The sequence below is a fragment of the Barbus barbus genome (assembly GCF_936440315.1).
Source record: "Barbus barbus genome assembly, chromosome: 26".
NCBI lineage: Eukaryota > Metazoa > Chordata > Actinopteri > Cypriniformes > Cyprinidae > Barbus > Barbus barbus.
Genome location: NC_136754.1, coordinates 21186098 through 21200621, shown reverse-complemented (window position 1 = coordinate 21200621; position 14524 = coordinate 21186098). Strand labels below are relative to the sequence as shown.

The 14524-nt window shown below is 39.6% G+C and overlaps 1 protein-coding gene across 1 annotated transcript; it reads right to left on the bottom strand.

The window, feature by feature from the left end:
• Positions 1-2853: 2853 nt before the first annotated feature.
• Positions 2854-4910, bottom strand: LOC306845949 (uncharacterized protein). The gene is made up of 3 exons (XM_079378971.1): positions 3866-4910; positions 3569-3743; positions 2854-3447 (listed from the first exon to the last, which is right to left on the bottom strand). Exons 1-3 carry the CDS (start codon positions 4076-4078, stop codon positions 2975-2977), a joined length of 861 nt encoding a protein of 286 aa, XP_079235097.1. The 5' UTR covers positions 4079-4910; the 3' UTR covers positions 2854-2974.
• Positions 4911-14524: the final 9614 nt, after the last annotated feature.

Genomic DNA, 14524 nt, shown 5'->3' with positions numbered 1-14524 from the left:
TTTTGCATAATGTCATCAGAAGAGTTGGAATATAAACAACTCTCATGGTGCTTTTGTGTCATTTTGGAGCTTCAGTCAATTAACTTCATTTTAGCCTATGTAGTAAACTCCCAAGTAAAAACTCCCAAGTTTTGTTTTCCACATAAGAAAGTCATATAGGTTTAGAAGAACATGGGGGTGTGTAAATGGTGACATGACTATTTACATCATAATCTTGCCTATTTATAATTATGCAAATTGCAATCTGTTTCTTGCACAAGACTTAGAATATAGATATGTAGACTACTTTTTATGAAACATCTTTTGTCTTTTTGGACCTTGACAATATCATTTGCAAACCTCTTTCATTGTTAACATAAGCAGCTGAGACAGTATGGAAAATATCTACAGTGATCCATTTAAGAAATTTGTATGTATTTAGAATGACATACTGTAAGTAACCCCCTCCCACCCCCGTCTTGAACTAAATTTTCAACTACAGAATCCCTGAAGACTACTAACCCATCTGGTCCTAGTAGTGCAGTTATCACTTAAAAATGCAGAAGAGGCTCCAATCTCCCGTTAATTAAGTTCACCCACGGTGTAAGAGTGCAGACTCACCGCACAGAGGCCCCTGAGCCACAGCCAGGCTGGTCTGTGAGGAGTGTGCTCATTAGTAGCCTGACAACAGATGGAAACGTTCTTTGCACTTTAGCAGATGAGAGGTTCACCTAGGGCCTAATGGTGCTATAATGTACATACATGTCTCCAAGCAGTCTACCTGACTACCTGATGATTGCCATTAGCTGAACTGAGACAAGAGGTCAGTGGAGGGAAAAGCACTGTGGCGCAGATTAACTTTTTGAAGATTTTAAGGTGTTTAATGGGCAGTTCTCCTTCATCAGTAGTAGCAGCACTGCTAAAAAAAAATAGCTTGTTAAAACTCAAACCTTTTTAACCTATCTAGAAAGAGTTTGTAGAAAGATGAGCCACTAAATGAAAGGCTGAGAATCTTAATTCACATTATGTATAAACAGCTTTATTCCTATACAGAAAATATGAGGTACAAAAATAAAGAGTAACTTTGCCAACAACAACAATTATAATTGATAAATAAAACATGTAAAATACTGAAGCAAAGCAATTTATTGTTGTCAGCTTTTTAAAACAATATTTTTAGATGTCATTTCTGAGCAGCTTTTAATATTGAAACATCGGGACTCTTAAGGTCAGCAGATTGGCCAGACAGATGGACTAGCCAGAACACAATCCATCTCCCCCTCATCCTTAGTGTTTTGGAAGAAAACTATTTTAATTTCCTTTTCATAAATTGAATCTGAGACTTCCCAGTAAGTTCTCTGAGAGTTTTAAAACCCTTAAAGGACTCAGAAAAGCACCCAATGAAATCCCTTGTCAGATCATGACAAAGTTATCTACAAGTACTTCTTACTACATGAAAACCTTTGGGTTAAATAGCTGAGTTTTTCTGCAACTGTGATATTTTGCAGCTGACTTTCTTCAAAGCCTTGTTGTAATCCACACTGGTTCATCATGAGATGACAGGGATTGAAGGACACAGGCCAAGGTATAAACAATAAATATAAACATCCACAAGACACAATGTGTAGACATGGTAATAAATAAATAACTTAAATGAAAAAATAAATATATCTGTTAAGTGTACAGTAAATGTTAAGGGATGCATGGCATCCATTTGGTAACAGTAAAATAAACAATGGCAAATGCATTGTGGTCAAAGAGAACGCTAATGACCCTGCCAAAGCACAGTCTGGTGGACATCGCATTATGCTAATTTCTTGTTGGTGATAACTAGAATGGGGAAAACCCTGTCAGGCCAAATAACTATGATGCAACTAAATCAATATATAAATGCTAAAATGTCAAGCAAGTTTAATTAAGAACTGGCCTTTAGTTTGGTATGTAGCTAAATCCAACTATCGTTTAACATAGTTTGACAATTTAGACCTACATCATGCTTACCTAACATATGATAATATTTTAAATAATATGTACTTTGTACATGATGTACCAGCATAAAATAAATTGGAAAAAAAAAAGATTGCGTTATACTATTGGGCTACACAGCCCCTATGGTCAAGCATCAAATATTCATCTCTATGGGTTTTATTGACTGTACTATAGCTTTCATCAACTTAATATATAAAAACTGGCCTCGTGGAACATGAACCCTTTAATAACTCTTACTTTATTTATGGTATTAAAAAGGATTAAAAATGTAAGATAGAAAAATAGTTCATATCATTCCTGTAAAAATCCTGAGAGATGAAAAACCTACTGCAAATACAATCAACCGTCAGTGCTTCCAGCTGAAAGGGTAATACTAACTGGCCTGCGTGTTTTCTAGCGGGTTAAACTTTTAATAATACTCCACATATGTTTGTGCAATTACATGGTAATTACAACAATAGTGTGCTGTTAATAATGAATGATCCAAATGTTGCTAATCTGGCTGAAATATTAGATGCCAGACTGAAGGCCAGGAAAATGGGCACTGACATCCAGGATCAACAAATGAGTCTGACAAATGAAACAGGGTTTCGTGCTGTATCCAAGTCTGATGAAACTCCTGGTAAGCAAATGCTTGTCGAGTTATAACATGTAGTTTTTGTTTAGAGAGCCATTCAGATGGACGATCCCAAAGTTGCTGTTCTTCCATCCTCAAACTCTCTCCATATTGAGCCCAAAGAGTCTCTCGTCATCTCTGACTTGGTCCAATCGTACTCTAACGTCATTCAAGCTTTTCTGTCGAGGTTTGGTGTGATGAAACTTTGTATGCATAGGCTGTTGTTGTGAATCACTCACAGCCAAACCAAATTCCCTCACAGCGCTTCACCGTGGCCAACTCGCCCGACCTCGTTCTGTAGCCATGTTCCAGGAGGCTTCCCGATTCCTCCTTTCCTCTCTTTGTACCATTTCTTCAGGTCATGCTCCCCCTCCCCTCGTTCAGCTCGCCTCATCCCACACACTCACAGTCTGCTGCGGAGAGGGACTTGATGGTTCTCCAGGTTGTGGTAGCGTCCATGAAGGAGACCGGTTCATAGCCCGTGGGCCGGCAGCAGGGATGAGCGCTAACCTTCCTGGCGGTGCGCTTGGGCAGACTACCGTTGGCCAGTAGAGTGCGCAGAGCCAAGTCGTAGTTCCCACGAGACCTCTGGCAGGAGCCGACACAGAACTTGAAAAGGACAATCTCATCTGAGTCGAAGCCCATGCCCAGGTCCCGTACACGCATCTCACGTTTCTCTACACGACAGTCCCGACTGCTATGCCGACCCCTGCTGCTTTTCTCTTTCTTTTTCTTTTCATCTTTCTCTTTTTTCTTCTTTTTCTTGCGCGCACCTTTGGTCTGTATGTCAGAAGTGTCCGGTGAGCGGGGGGAACGTTCCCATCTCGCTGGCTGTTGGTCGTCCTCGACGAGCACATTTGGCTCTGTGGGAGAGACGGAAACGGATGGAGACGACAGGAAAAATAAGTTTATCACCTGTTCAGGACTATACAATTCATTGTTGATTCATTCATTGTGGAAATCATTCCCAGACATCTAACTCACCAAACAAACCGTGCCATGGGGAGTCACTGCCCTCCTCAAGCTCAGAGTCTGGAAAAGCCTCTAATGGCAGCTCCTCCATCCCAGCAAATCCTACCGCAGCTTCGGATTCTGCTCGAAAACGTGACCTGCCGCCTGCCACTAGAGGCAGCAGAGACATGACAACCCAAACAAGCACCTGTGCAAACAAAGCAAAGGTGGATGGAAAATGAAAGGATAGTTTTTCAAAGTAATTAGAGCATCTCCTGGGTACTTGAATCAATGGATGTCCGTGCAAAGAATTCGTCCATTTATACACACCTGCCAGCGTTTCCTGTGACATGGTGCATCGTTGACTGATGGCATGGCAGGCATTGCTCTGATCTGACTCCTCGGCCACCACCAAACTCCCACCTGCATGGAAAGAACAAGGAATGACTTTATTATACAGCAACCTACAGTTGTACATGTACATACCAAGCCAGGTAATGTAAACTCGAGAGAGCGACATGCGGGTGACACATACACATACATACAAATGTATATTCAAAGGTGTCCCATTCATCACGGTCATAATGCCTTTAGAAATCACGCTCGTTGTTATAGAGAGAGACCGGTGCAATCTCTGAGCATGGCCGGTGCTGACTTGCCTGCGGACAAAGCTACAGTGTTAAAAAGGGCCGTGGTCCGTCAAATAAACAGCCTTGAAGCAAATGCTGTCAAAAGCATTCTTGACGTGGTTAGATTGCAGCGTGTAGAAGGAGCCTCATGCTCTCAGGGGGTCCTACAAGCCACAGAGATACAGAGAGGTTGATAAGAACTCGTGAGCAATGCTGATGTTTATTGACTCATTGCAGTGTGTGACTGTGTAACCTGTGCTAGGGGCTCTGATTTATATCAGGGTCAGGAACAGGGCACAGTGTCTCCGTTAACACCATTCAAACAGCAGGATTCAGTCAAACATGGCAACCCAAAAATGATTGATGAGGACAGACCAATTATTCGCTAGGGGAAAAGGGATGGCAGGCAAAACAGCAGAGCGTGCTGTGCTTATATTTTGGCATAGTTTTATAGAGTTCCAGTTGTGTGGAGTTGACTGAGGCTAGATTCCTTTCTCTCACTCATCTCTGAGAGATCTGCTTCAGGAGGAACTGATGACACACTTAAGACCAATTTACAATAATTAACTAGCAATAAAGCAGTTAGCCACAGAGGAAGTGCCTTAATTTTAGCATGGTTACAGGTTATTGTTAGACACAACATGTTCATGCTTACGGTGTGAAGTGGCTAGCACTGTTGATGAAGAGGCAATTTATACTAACTGCACATAACTATTTTGAGTTATTAAAGATTACCTTTAACTGTTATTAAATTATGAGCAAAGATTAACTTTATCACAGATCACAACTGAATATTCAGTACTGGCTGACAAATATACATACAATTTAGACAAATAAATTAATGATACATTAAAAAAAGAAAATCATTGGTAAATAACCAGTTTGGTACTGATACCTATTTATACTATTTATATCCAAGCTGCTTTTTTCCATATAGTGAAAGTGGATGGTGAAAACGGCTGTCCATGCTCCCAGTCCACTTTTATTGAATCTCATTTGGTGTTAAATGGAAGAACGCAAGCCGTACGGGTTGAGAATGACATGAGGGTATAAGCCTGCATTTTGGTAGTAGCTTGGAAATGTAAGGCCTACTCTAATTTCAAATCACATTACTGGGGGCTGGACATTCATTGTACCTGTTCTATTCATTCTGGACCATTTTCTAACGACTCTCATAATGTTAAAGAAAGGTCATCGTAAAGGTTCAAGGATCTTTTGCTAAGCTTTTCTCATGCAGTAGAAAGCCATTTGAACTCTCTTGAATGATTTACTGAATAAATCTTTAAAGATTAAAAAATAAAGTATTATCTCCTGTGCTCCTCAGGAGCATTAAAGATGTCTAATGCTGTATCTTAAGATCTTCAGTCATCTTGGTTTATTGGCTGCTTAAGGCAAATGTAGAATTTATGTCTTCTAAATCCAGCCAAATAAATATGAACCCGGTTTAAACAGCTTCAGGACATATTTATGGCATCTCTGGAGGCCGGCTTCAGCTGAGAAAGACCACATATGACCAGAGATGAATGTGGACATGCTGTCAAGAGGCTTCACAGCATGAATTCCTATTGAAATGTGATTTCTACCCTCATTCTAACTCCTGCATGTGTTGCATTAAAATCAAAGCGTTGTTTAAGCGTGAAGATTTATTGTATTCTGATGATTTTCTAATTGTAATTGTATACATATCTGAATCTCCTTAAATATGTGGCACTTCATCTAAACTGCCATAATTGCTTTGATCATAAGCGACATAAAAGCATACGCCCTGAGCTGCATATGTGATTGTTTGTTTATAAATGGTTTGCGTGCGTGTGTATGAGTGTTATGGCTGTGACTCTGTGAGCGTACACATCTGTGTTCCTGACCACAACAATCATTCTTACAGTCTGGCTGGCTTCCCTCCTTCACTCTACAACTTCTATCCAGCTGAATGTATAAACCTAATGCAGAAAAACCAGGCTGACCGTAACAAGCAAATCAATATCAGACACCTACAGAGAAACAAGACCGACTCCACCACAAGAATTTGGAAATCAATCCATTGTAGACTATGGAAGCGCAATGGCTAATAGGTTGGCCAGCATTTGGGGTCTGTGCATCTCATTACATGCTGTCAGTTTCTAAATAAGCCCCTTGGCCTCTCATTCCCTGACGACCCCCCACCTCACTGCTTCCTGTAAGCTGAGATGGCATGCTGGGGGCGCAGGCCAGAGGTTATAATAAGAGCACTACCTGCCCCTCAAAAACACAGCAGGCAGTTACAGCCAGATAAGCAATGAAAATGGTTGATGACATAACAAATTCACAGCTGTTATGCAAATTATTAGTTAGAGACTCTTTCTTTAAGGCATGCCTATTACTATTGCTCATACTTGACGTTACTGTTGGGGTTTAATCTAAAATACCAACCTAAGTATTCATTTTCAGTGCATAACTTGTCTCACACGGGGCAGTCGTGGCCTAATGGATAGAGAGTTGGACTTGTAACCCGAAGGTCATGGGTTTGAGTCTCAGGTCCGGCAGGGATTGTAGGTGGGGGGAGTGAATAACCCACACTCTCTCCACCCTCAATTCCATGACTGAGGTGAGACCCTTGAGCAAGGCACCGAACCCCCAACTGCTCCCTGGGTGCCGCAGCAATGGCACATACAGATCCGGGTGTATGTTCACTACTGTGTATACACTTGGATGGGTTAAATGCAGAGCACAAATTCCGAGTATGGGTCGCCACACATCACTTCCCTTTCCCTTCACACTGTTTGTTAATTAACGTATGTTAGTTGAGGGACTGAGCCATATCTAGGAACCATATCTTAGAAGCAGTCCCTAAAAAAGTAACTAATTACATTACTTTTTAAATCTGGGCAGGGCTTGCTTGTTTGTTTTTAATATAAAAAGTTATTTTGCAAATGTAAAAGCCCTTTTACAACAAAAGTGAAATGAATATGCCTCAGGCTGAAGGAAATGTAAATTCATGTCTGTACAGTAGAGGGCGCAGCTCAAACAAAGTGCATGAATAATAGGACGCAGGAGAAGAAAGTTCAACACTATTCAGCAATAACAAAAATGAAACACAAATTTGTCATTTTTGTTTAGTATGATAGAACTAGATCATTTAAGGTCAGTAGCAAAGACATTTGGTTAATAAAATGGGATTAAATACATGAATGATATTTCTCTTAATTATTGCAGGTTTGTACAAATATTCTGAGTTTGCATTTTACAGTTTTTATTCATTTTGATGAATAGTTAATCGTTTTTTTCTGCAGGTGACATGAGTAAATACACATTCATATTTAGTCTAGAACTGCAATACATTATGTTCACACAGCGTCTCTGCACTTACTCCTGATTTCTCTCAACATGGCAACACGAGAGCTGTCAGTCTAGACATGGGAAACACTTATTTGAAAAAGTAACTCAGATATTTCCTTCTAAATTAAAAAGTAATGCGTTACTAGTTACTAAAGTAATCTGATTACGTAACTCATGTCACTTGTAATGCGTTACCCAAAGCACTGCTTAGAAGTGGGCTCTTTTGATTTAGGCAATGAAAGCATCCACCTAACAACGCCCTGGCAATCGCCAATATTTTTTTTTACAAAATGCCACTGAAAAACTCAACTCAACTCACACTTTGATTCAATTAAAAGAACCGACTTTTAAGAGTCATTAGTTCAGGGTTCAGATTGATTTCCTAAAAAGAATGAGTGCAGTCAATACCCCTTACAAAACTCAGCTCACCTTTCACACTTTGATTGACTTAAAAGAACTGACTCATAATAGCTATTCATTCTGTGGTGTTACACTGTTTGCACTATTTCAGATTGTAGATTCAGTAGCAGTGTTTCTTTGAGCCCAACACATGTAAAAATCTTTTCAGACTTTTCTTTATCCTGTATGAAAGTGAAGAGATCATTCTTAAGACTGAGTTTGTACAATAGATTGTTTTTTTGAGTTGGTGCAAAGCTCTTTCATGAATGGCAAATCAGTTAATATAATTAGCAGCTCTAATTTCCATATGCAATGCTCTAAACAGGCAATCAAATTTACCTAAAGGCAACTAATTTACATGAATACAAATGAGACATAAGAACCTTCTTCATTTGATTTAAGATTTGGTTCAGATTAGGGAAACTCGTTCCTGAAAGCACTTAAGAAATGCATTTGAACTGAAAACCGGCACTGACACAAACCCTCCAATGTACAAACCTTCCTACATGGGAAGAAGCTTCTCCCACAGTCTCTCTCATCCACCTTTAGAGGTGCACCTGGTTGTGTTTAAGTGCCCTGAGCAGTGTCTTTGTTGGCCAGTCGCTCTCTGTCTCCTGCATCATGGCTGTTAACATGTGAGCTGAGGGTGCCTGAGGGACGGGACTCTTGAGGAACTGCAGAGTGGTGCTGACGGCCTCTGTGCTGGGACTCATTGATTAAAGGCATGCTTCAAATGCACAACAACCTGCCCTCAGGCACATACATGCCACCGTTAAAGAATATGAGAGGATCACAGTGGCGTCATTGTGACTAACGTGGATGCAAACTACTCAGTCCAGACGGCAGATGCAAATGAGGGGCTGTCATTTTAGAGTTGGTGTGTGTTGACTATTGTGATGTGAGGTGGGAATATGCACCATAAAAATACTATTAAAATAGATGATTTGTTAATTATGATGTTTAACCAGTTATGCTGACATGTTAAGTGAATTAAGTAAACATTGTTTTGTTTGGGTTAAAAACAGCAATTTCTTGATTTTAATCAGCTCTCAATGCCAAGACTAGATCTTTTAGTCTATGCCATTTAGTTGCTGTGTGAACAAAGCTTAACGGAACATTATTTGTAGTGTGCATCGTGTTTTGTTACTTTTGATGCGAAACAAGTATGCAATTCAAACAATAAATACTGTTTTGGTGCTCTTTAATGTGGCATGACAGATCAAGCGGCAGAACCGCAATGAACCAATCATCTCTTCCTCTTTTCTACTAGTTATGGCACAAAATAAAACAATAATGAACATCAGAAGGCATGGTGATTCATTACAATAAAACTTGTATCAGATCTCATGTAACTGCTCAATCAATATTTCAGCTGCAGAAATGTAACAATATGTCATGTAACATTGCGACCATAAATGAACTCTAGAGATGAACATTCTGCTAAATAAAGGCACTATATTACATATTCAATTATATTTTCACTTAATTGTTCTTTAATATATAGCCCAATATATATTTACATCTGAAAGAGTCAATATGGAATCAAATTGAATTGAGATCGGAATTCAATTAAATCAGAAGCTTGTGAATCTCAATCAAACAGAATTGTGAAATTTGTGTCACTGTGTCACTACCCAGCCCAGAAGTTTAGCTGTAAACTGTCTAGACTGGACTCAACCTAGAGCATAGGCAAGTCTCAAGAGAGACCCCTGTGTTATTTCATGGCCTGCTCCTCCTGGGTTGTCCCCCCTCGGACAGAACCATTAGAGGTGTTTGATGTGCCAGGTCTACCTGTCATTAATGATGAGGAGCAGTGGTGTGGGATAGGCCACACTAAATCAGCCAGCCAATAAAAGACACCTGGTGAAAGCAGAGATGCAAAGTACACTTCACCAGCGCGGCCTGCTTGATCATTGCCAGACACTCTTTTATCTGGGGGTGTGAACTTCAACCGTGATGTGTGTGTAATATATCTATCCATGTTCCCTCCGGCGTGCTAAACTCCATAGGCCTCAATCTCCAATCCAGTATTGGCACATGTGAAGAGCAAGCAGCATGCATGCCCTTTTGAGTTCATAGGTCTTTCCTTCTAACAGTACTTATTACATACGCCCCATGTAAATAATGCATTGGACCTGTTACAACAGACTGCATTTTGGCCATTTGCAGATACCCGAGACACTGGTTTTATGACATTTTAATGTGCTCATGCTCCAGAACCTGAGTTCAATCGCTGCATGTCTGAGTGCGTGACATCCAAGCGTATAATTCAATAATCCTTCTCTGCCAAAAGGTAAGTTCTCATTACTGTCAGAGTCCAGCCACTGGAGAGGCGAAGAGAGTGTGCGCTGCCAAGAAAACCAGCATTACCTGTTTGAAACCCTTTACTCTTTTGTTCCAGGATCCAAGGGGGAAAAAAAACATGCTGATTATTGGATTGTGAACACATGTGGTTTTTAGACCACCATTCATGTCATTGAGTGAACATGATAGTAAAAACAACTTCCATTAATTGCAAAGATCCATCATTCATGTTTCTGCTGCTTTCAGTTTCTCTCTTAGAAGAAACTTTTATGTTGAATTAAATTTTCCAAAAAGACTCTTCTTATTCTAGAAGCATACACTCAAAGTCGTTGTAGTGTGTAATCGAAGTAAAAACCTGATCGTCACGCGAGCAAAAAAAAAAAAAAACACATGGATGCAAAGCGTACTTAACGTGTGTGCCTCAAAATAAGGACACTTTTTTAAAACCACTTTTAAAAATAAATGTTCTTTATTGGCATTAAATGTTCCATGAAGAGCCTTTCACATCTATCCAAACTCTCCACTCCAAACTTTAACTTTTTTAAATGCTCTTTACACTAAGAAAAAACAGTTCTTTGTGGAACTCAAAATAATTCCTCCATGGCACTGCTGTGAAATCCCTCTTTTGAAATCATAATATATTTTTTATTAAGTATTAAATCCGAAGGTCAGATAGTGTTCATTGCATCTCTTGTAATTTTTCATCTGAAAATAACTTTTAATAAGTTTAATTTGTCAACACAGTAATGACGCAGTCAAATCAACATCATTGATGTGCGCACGTCCTGGGTCGTTCCCATTCGACTTCTTACGCCACTAAATTCCTGAATTTACGGTACATCAGCAATGAAATCAGCAGTGTTCAAGTTAGAGGCTGTGAGGCTTGACAAAAGAGGCAGGTTGGTTGGCAGGCTTTATTTTTGCTACGCAAATGCAGTGGCCACTGTTTGCATTCCACAGCACGCGGCTGTACCACGAGCTTGTCGGACAGAGCACGAGAGCGTGTCCCTTCCCCACCAGATCCTCAACTGAGGCACAGGCGTGGACCACACAAACAGCTCACTCAAGCACTTACAATCATCCATGAATGCACACATATATCAAAATACAAATGGCTCAGATTAAGCTCATTGTTTTATTGCTATTATTATCATGATTTAATTCCAATTAGATGTTTTTATTGTCTCACTTCAAAACAGTTTGAAAAGCTTTTTTGATAAGGATTTCAAATGACTCGAAATAGATTTGTTACATTTTACATTTAGTCATTTGGCTGGCGCTTTTATCCAAAGCGACTTACAATTGGGGAATACAAAAAGCGATTAATCTTGAAGAGGCAATCAGACAGAGGAAGTGCTCGTAACACCAAGTCTCAGTCATTGTTCAAATAAGTACAAGCTAGTAAGCTGAGAGAAAGATACAGGGAAAGTGTTTTTTTTTTTAGTTTAGGATGAAGTCAAGTACTTCCGAAAGAGATGAGTTTTCAGTTGTTGCTTGAAGATTGCCAGGGATCCGGCGTTCCGGATAGGGGTGGGAAGATTATTCCACCAGCCAGGAATGGTGAACGAGAATGTTCTGGAGAGTGATTTTGAGCCTCTCTGTGATGGAACCACAAGGCGTCGCTCACTAGCAGATCTCAGACTTCTGGAGGGGATGTAGTTTCGTAATAGTGAGTGGAAGTAGGAGGGTGCTGAGCCTGTGGTAGTTCTGTATGCAAGCATCAGTGTCTGGAACTTGATGCGAGCTGCCACTGGTAGCCAGTGCAAGGAGATGAAGAGAGGTGTAACATGCGCTCTTTTGGGCTCGTTGAAGATCAGTCGTGCCGCTGCATTCTGAATCATTTGTAGAGGTTTGATTGTGTTTGATGGCAGACCAGCCAGATTTGAAAATGAATGAATTACTTAAGTATTAATCCTTTGAAGTAAAGATGCACAATATAGCAGTAACATATGGCTTATTTGCTGGTATTGAAAATCCAGTTGTGCGCATTTCCTCTATTTTTACACTTAAAGTTTGTCATTAAACGCTCACTGAAAGCTTAAAGTAAAAAGTAAATTTTTAAAACCAATAATAATTCAATAACACTGTTAAATGTAAATCTTTAGTAAATATCCATTTTCATACTTTATAATGCTGTGATGCTGAAATTTGCATTAAAAATGATTTATTTTATACAAAATAGTATAGAATTTCATCCCATTTCATCATCATTTATGATTAGGCATCTTCAACTACTATAGGACAAAAAAAGTTTGATGCTGTGTTCATGTTGTATTGTAAAATACATTTGTTGCTACTGAGGTGGGATATAGGGACAATTTTTGTGTTATGGTTAGATTCAAGGAACGTTTTGCCCCAACAGTGTAATTATAAATGTAATTATATGCAGATTCTTTTAAATATAAGAATAAAATAAAAACGTTTGCATGTATGTATGGAATGAGATGTACTGGATTTTTAATATCAGTACATCTATCTTTTAAAGCCTATTTTGCTAAATCTGAACAACAAATCAAATATGTTTTTTTCTTTTTAAAGCTCAAGAAAAGGGTGCTCACTTTGGGGTGATGATCAGTGATGAATGTCTTCTTCATCAGTAATAATACATTTATCCCCATTATCAATGTATTTCTAGTTTGATGTTCAGCAGTAAAATCGGTCTTATTTATTATCAGTAATAAATAAATCTACTTCCCTCCCTACAAAGTTACGTTAGTCATGTTTCTCTAGATTTAAAGTTAGCTATTCACATGGCAAAACATTGTTAACAGGCATAAAGAACCAGTATCAAATGGGTTAGCAGATTTGAGAAGATGATCTGAGCTGACAGCTGGCAGTGGCACCAAAGATATACCTTTGAGCTGTAAGATTATAAGAGTAAAACCTTTATAGTCCAGATTCGTAAATTCTGTGCCGGGCAGTTCAGACACAGTAGCTGATGTCTTTTCCTGTCTGAACCTCATCCTGGACAACAGCTTTAGCTTCTCTTCATTAAAATGTCTTGTCTTTTGCTTTGATAACCAAATACAGCCAGATTAAATACATTTAAAAAGGACCGACAGAGCGAGAACACTTGGATGAACAAGTCCTTAAATGGGAATAAATTAGGGAAGAGAGGGTAATGGTGAAGATAATATTTCACTTCTGAGGCTTAGCCTAAGCAGTCACAGCGACCTCTAAAGAGGGAGAGAGAAAGAACGAGACAGACTAAGCAACTAAATACTCTATAAAAGGAAGCCAGAACAGTTACCCTTGAGATAAGGGTTGGTGGCAGGAAAGAGAGAAGCTTCATCATTGAAATCACATATCATATACAAACAGCTACCCTACACACTCAGTGAACTCTCTTAAACCACTGACCCAGGTGAAAGACAACCTAAACCCTGCTCTTGCAGGCTCTTGGTTTCTAAATGAATCCACAGGTAATTATTTGAAATGGGGCAGCGCTCAGGCACAGAGGCCAGCACATCCTCACAGGCCTTTATACTGTAGCTTACGTCTCATTTGTTCAAATTAAGCTCAGGGAGGGGGGAACACCAGCTATTAGTGTGTCTGGATGAACTAACGACATCCAAAGCGTTTCCATGTCGCCCAGTTGAGCCCCAGACGGGCTTCGAGTAATGACCTGGCCCGCTCTTTCAAAGGCACCGACGCCACCATGATTAATGCATCTGACCTGGCAATTTTGGAAGAATACAGCTTATTGTATTAAAGACTGCTTCCAGCCACAAACATGGGTGTACAATAAGTCCACTTAACATTCTTCGCTATCAAAAGTTTGTTAAGAGATGTTCAGATAAAGAGAAAAAGGTAATATCCCTCATCAGTGTCATGAATGAAGTCTTGAGTGTACATGCATTTCATCTGGCAAAAACGCCAACAATTAAGCAAAAACCAGGGGTCAGGCTTGGTAAAACTTTTGTGTGCATTTATAAATTTGGTTTCATTTTATAAGCAATAATCTGAGTGACTGATTGGAGGATCAAGATATAAACAGCTACAAGATCTGCTATTATGCGTGTCACAATCAGGGCAAAAATGAACAATTTGTGCAGGAAAAGAGTGCATGAGAGTATGAGGAATGCAACAATTGAGCTATATCAAAATTAATTGTTTTTTGATAATTACTTATGATAACCACAAGGGGGAGGACATTCAGTCTATTTTGTAAGGAGGAAACTGTGGATGATCCCTCCCCTGCCAAAAGCCACTGAAATATTTGCACAGTGTTTGGCACCATGATGAATTTTCTAGTAACTGACACAGAGGCCCATTCAGATTGAGCACAGACAGTTGCACTGACCCTTAGAGAGAATGAGCTCAGGTCAGCTAAGGCCAAGGG

Bases quoted from the DNA above. Each gene is read 5' to 3' on its own strand.
- LOC306845949 (XM_079378971.1), bottom strand. From the start codon at position 4,078: ATGTATGTGTATGTGTCACCCGCATGTCGCTCTCTCGAGTTTACATTA. The intron at 3,744-3,865 runs GTGTGTATAAAT...TTGTTTGCACAG, and splicing joins GTCACAGGAAACGCTGGCAG to GTGCTTGTTTGGGTTGTCAT. The intron at 3,448-3,568 runs GTGAGTTAGATG...TCTCTCCCACAG, and splicing joins CCCATGGCACGGTTTGTTTG to AGCCAAATGTGCTCGTCGAG.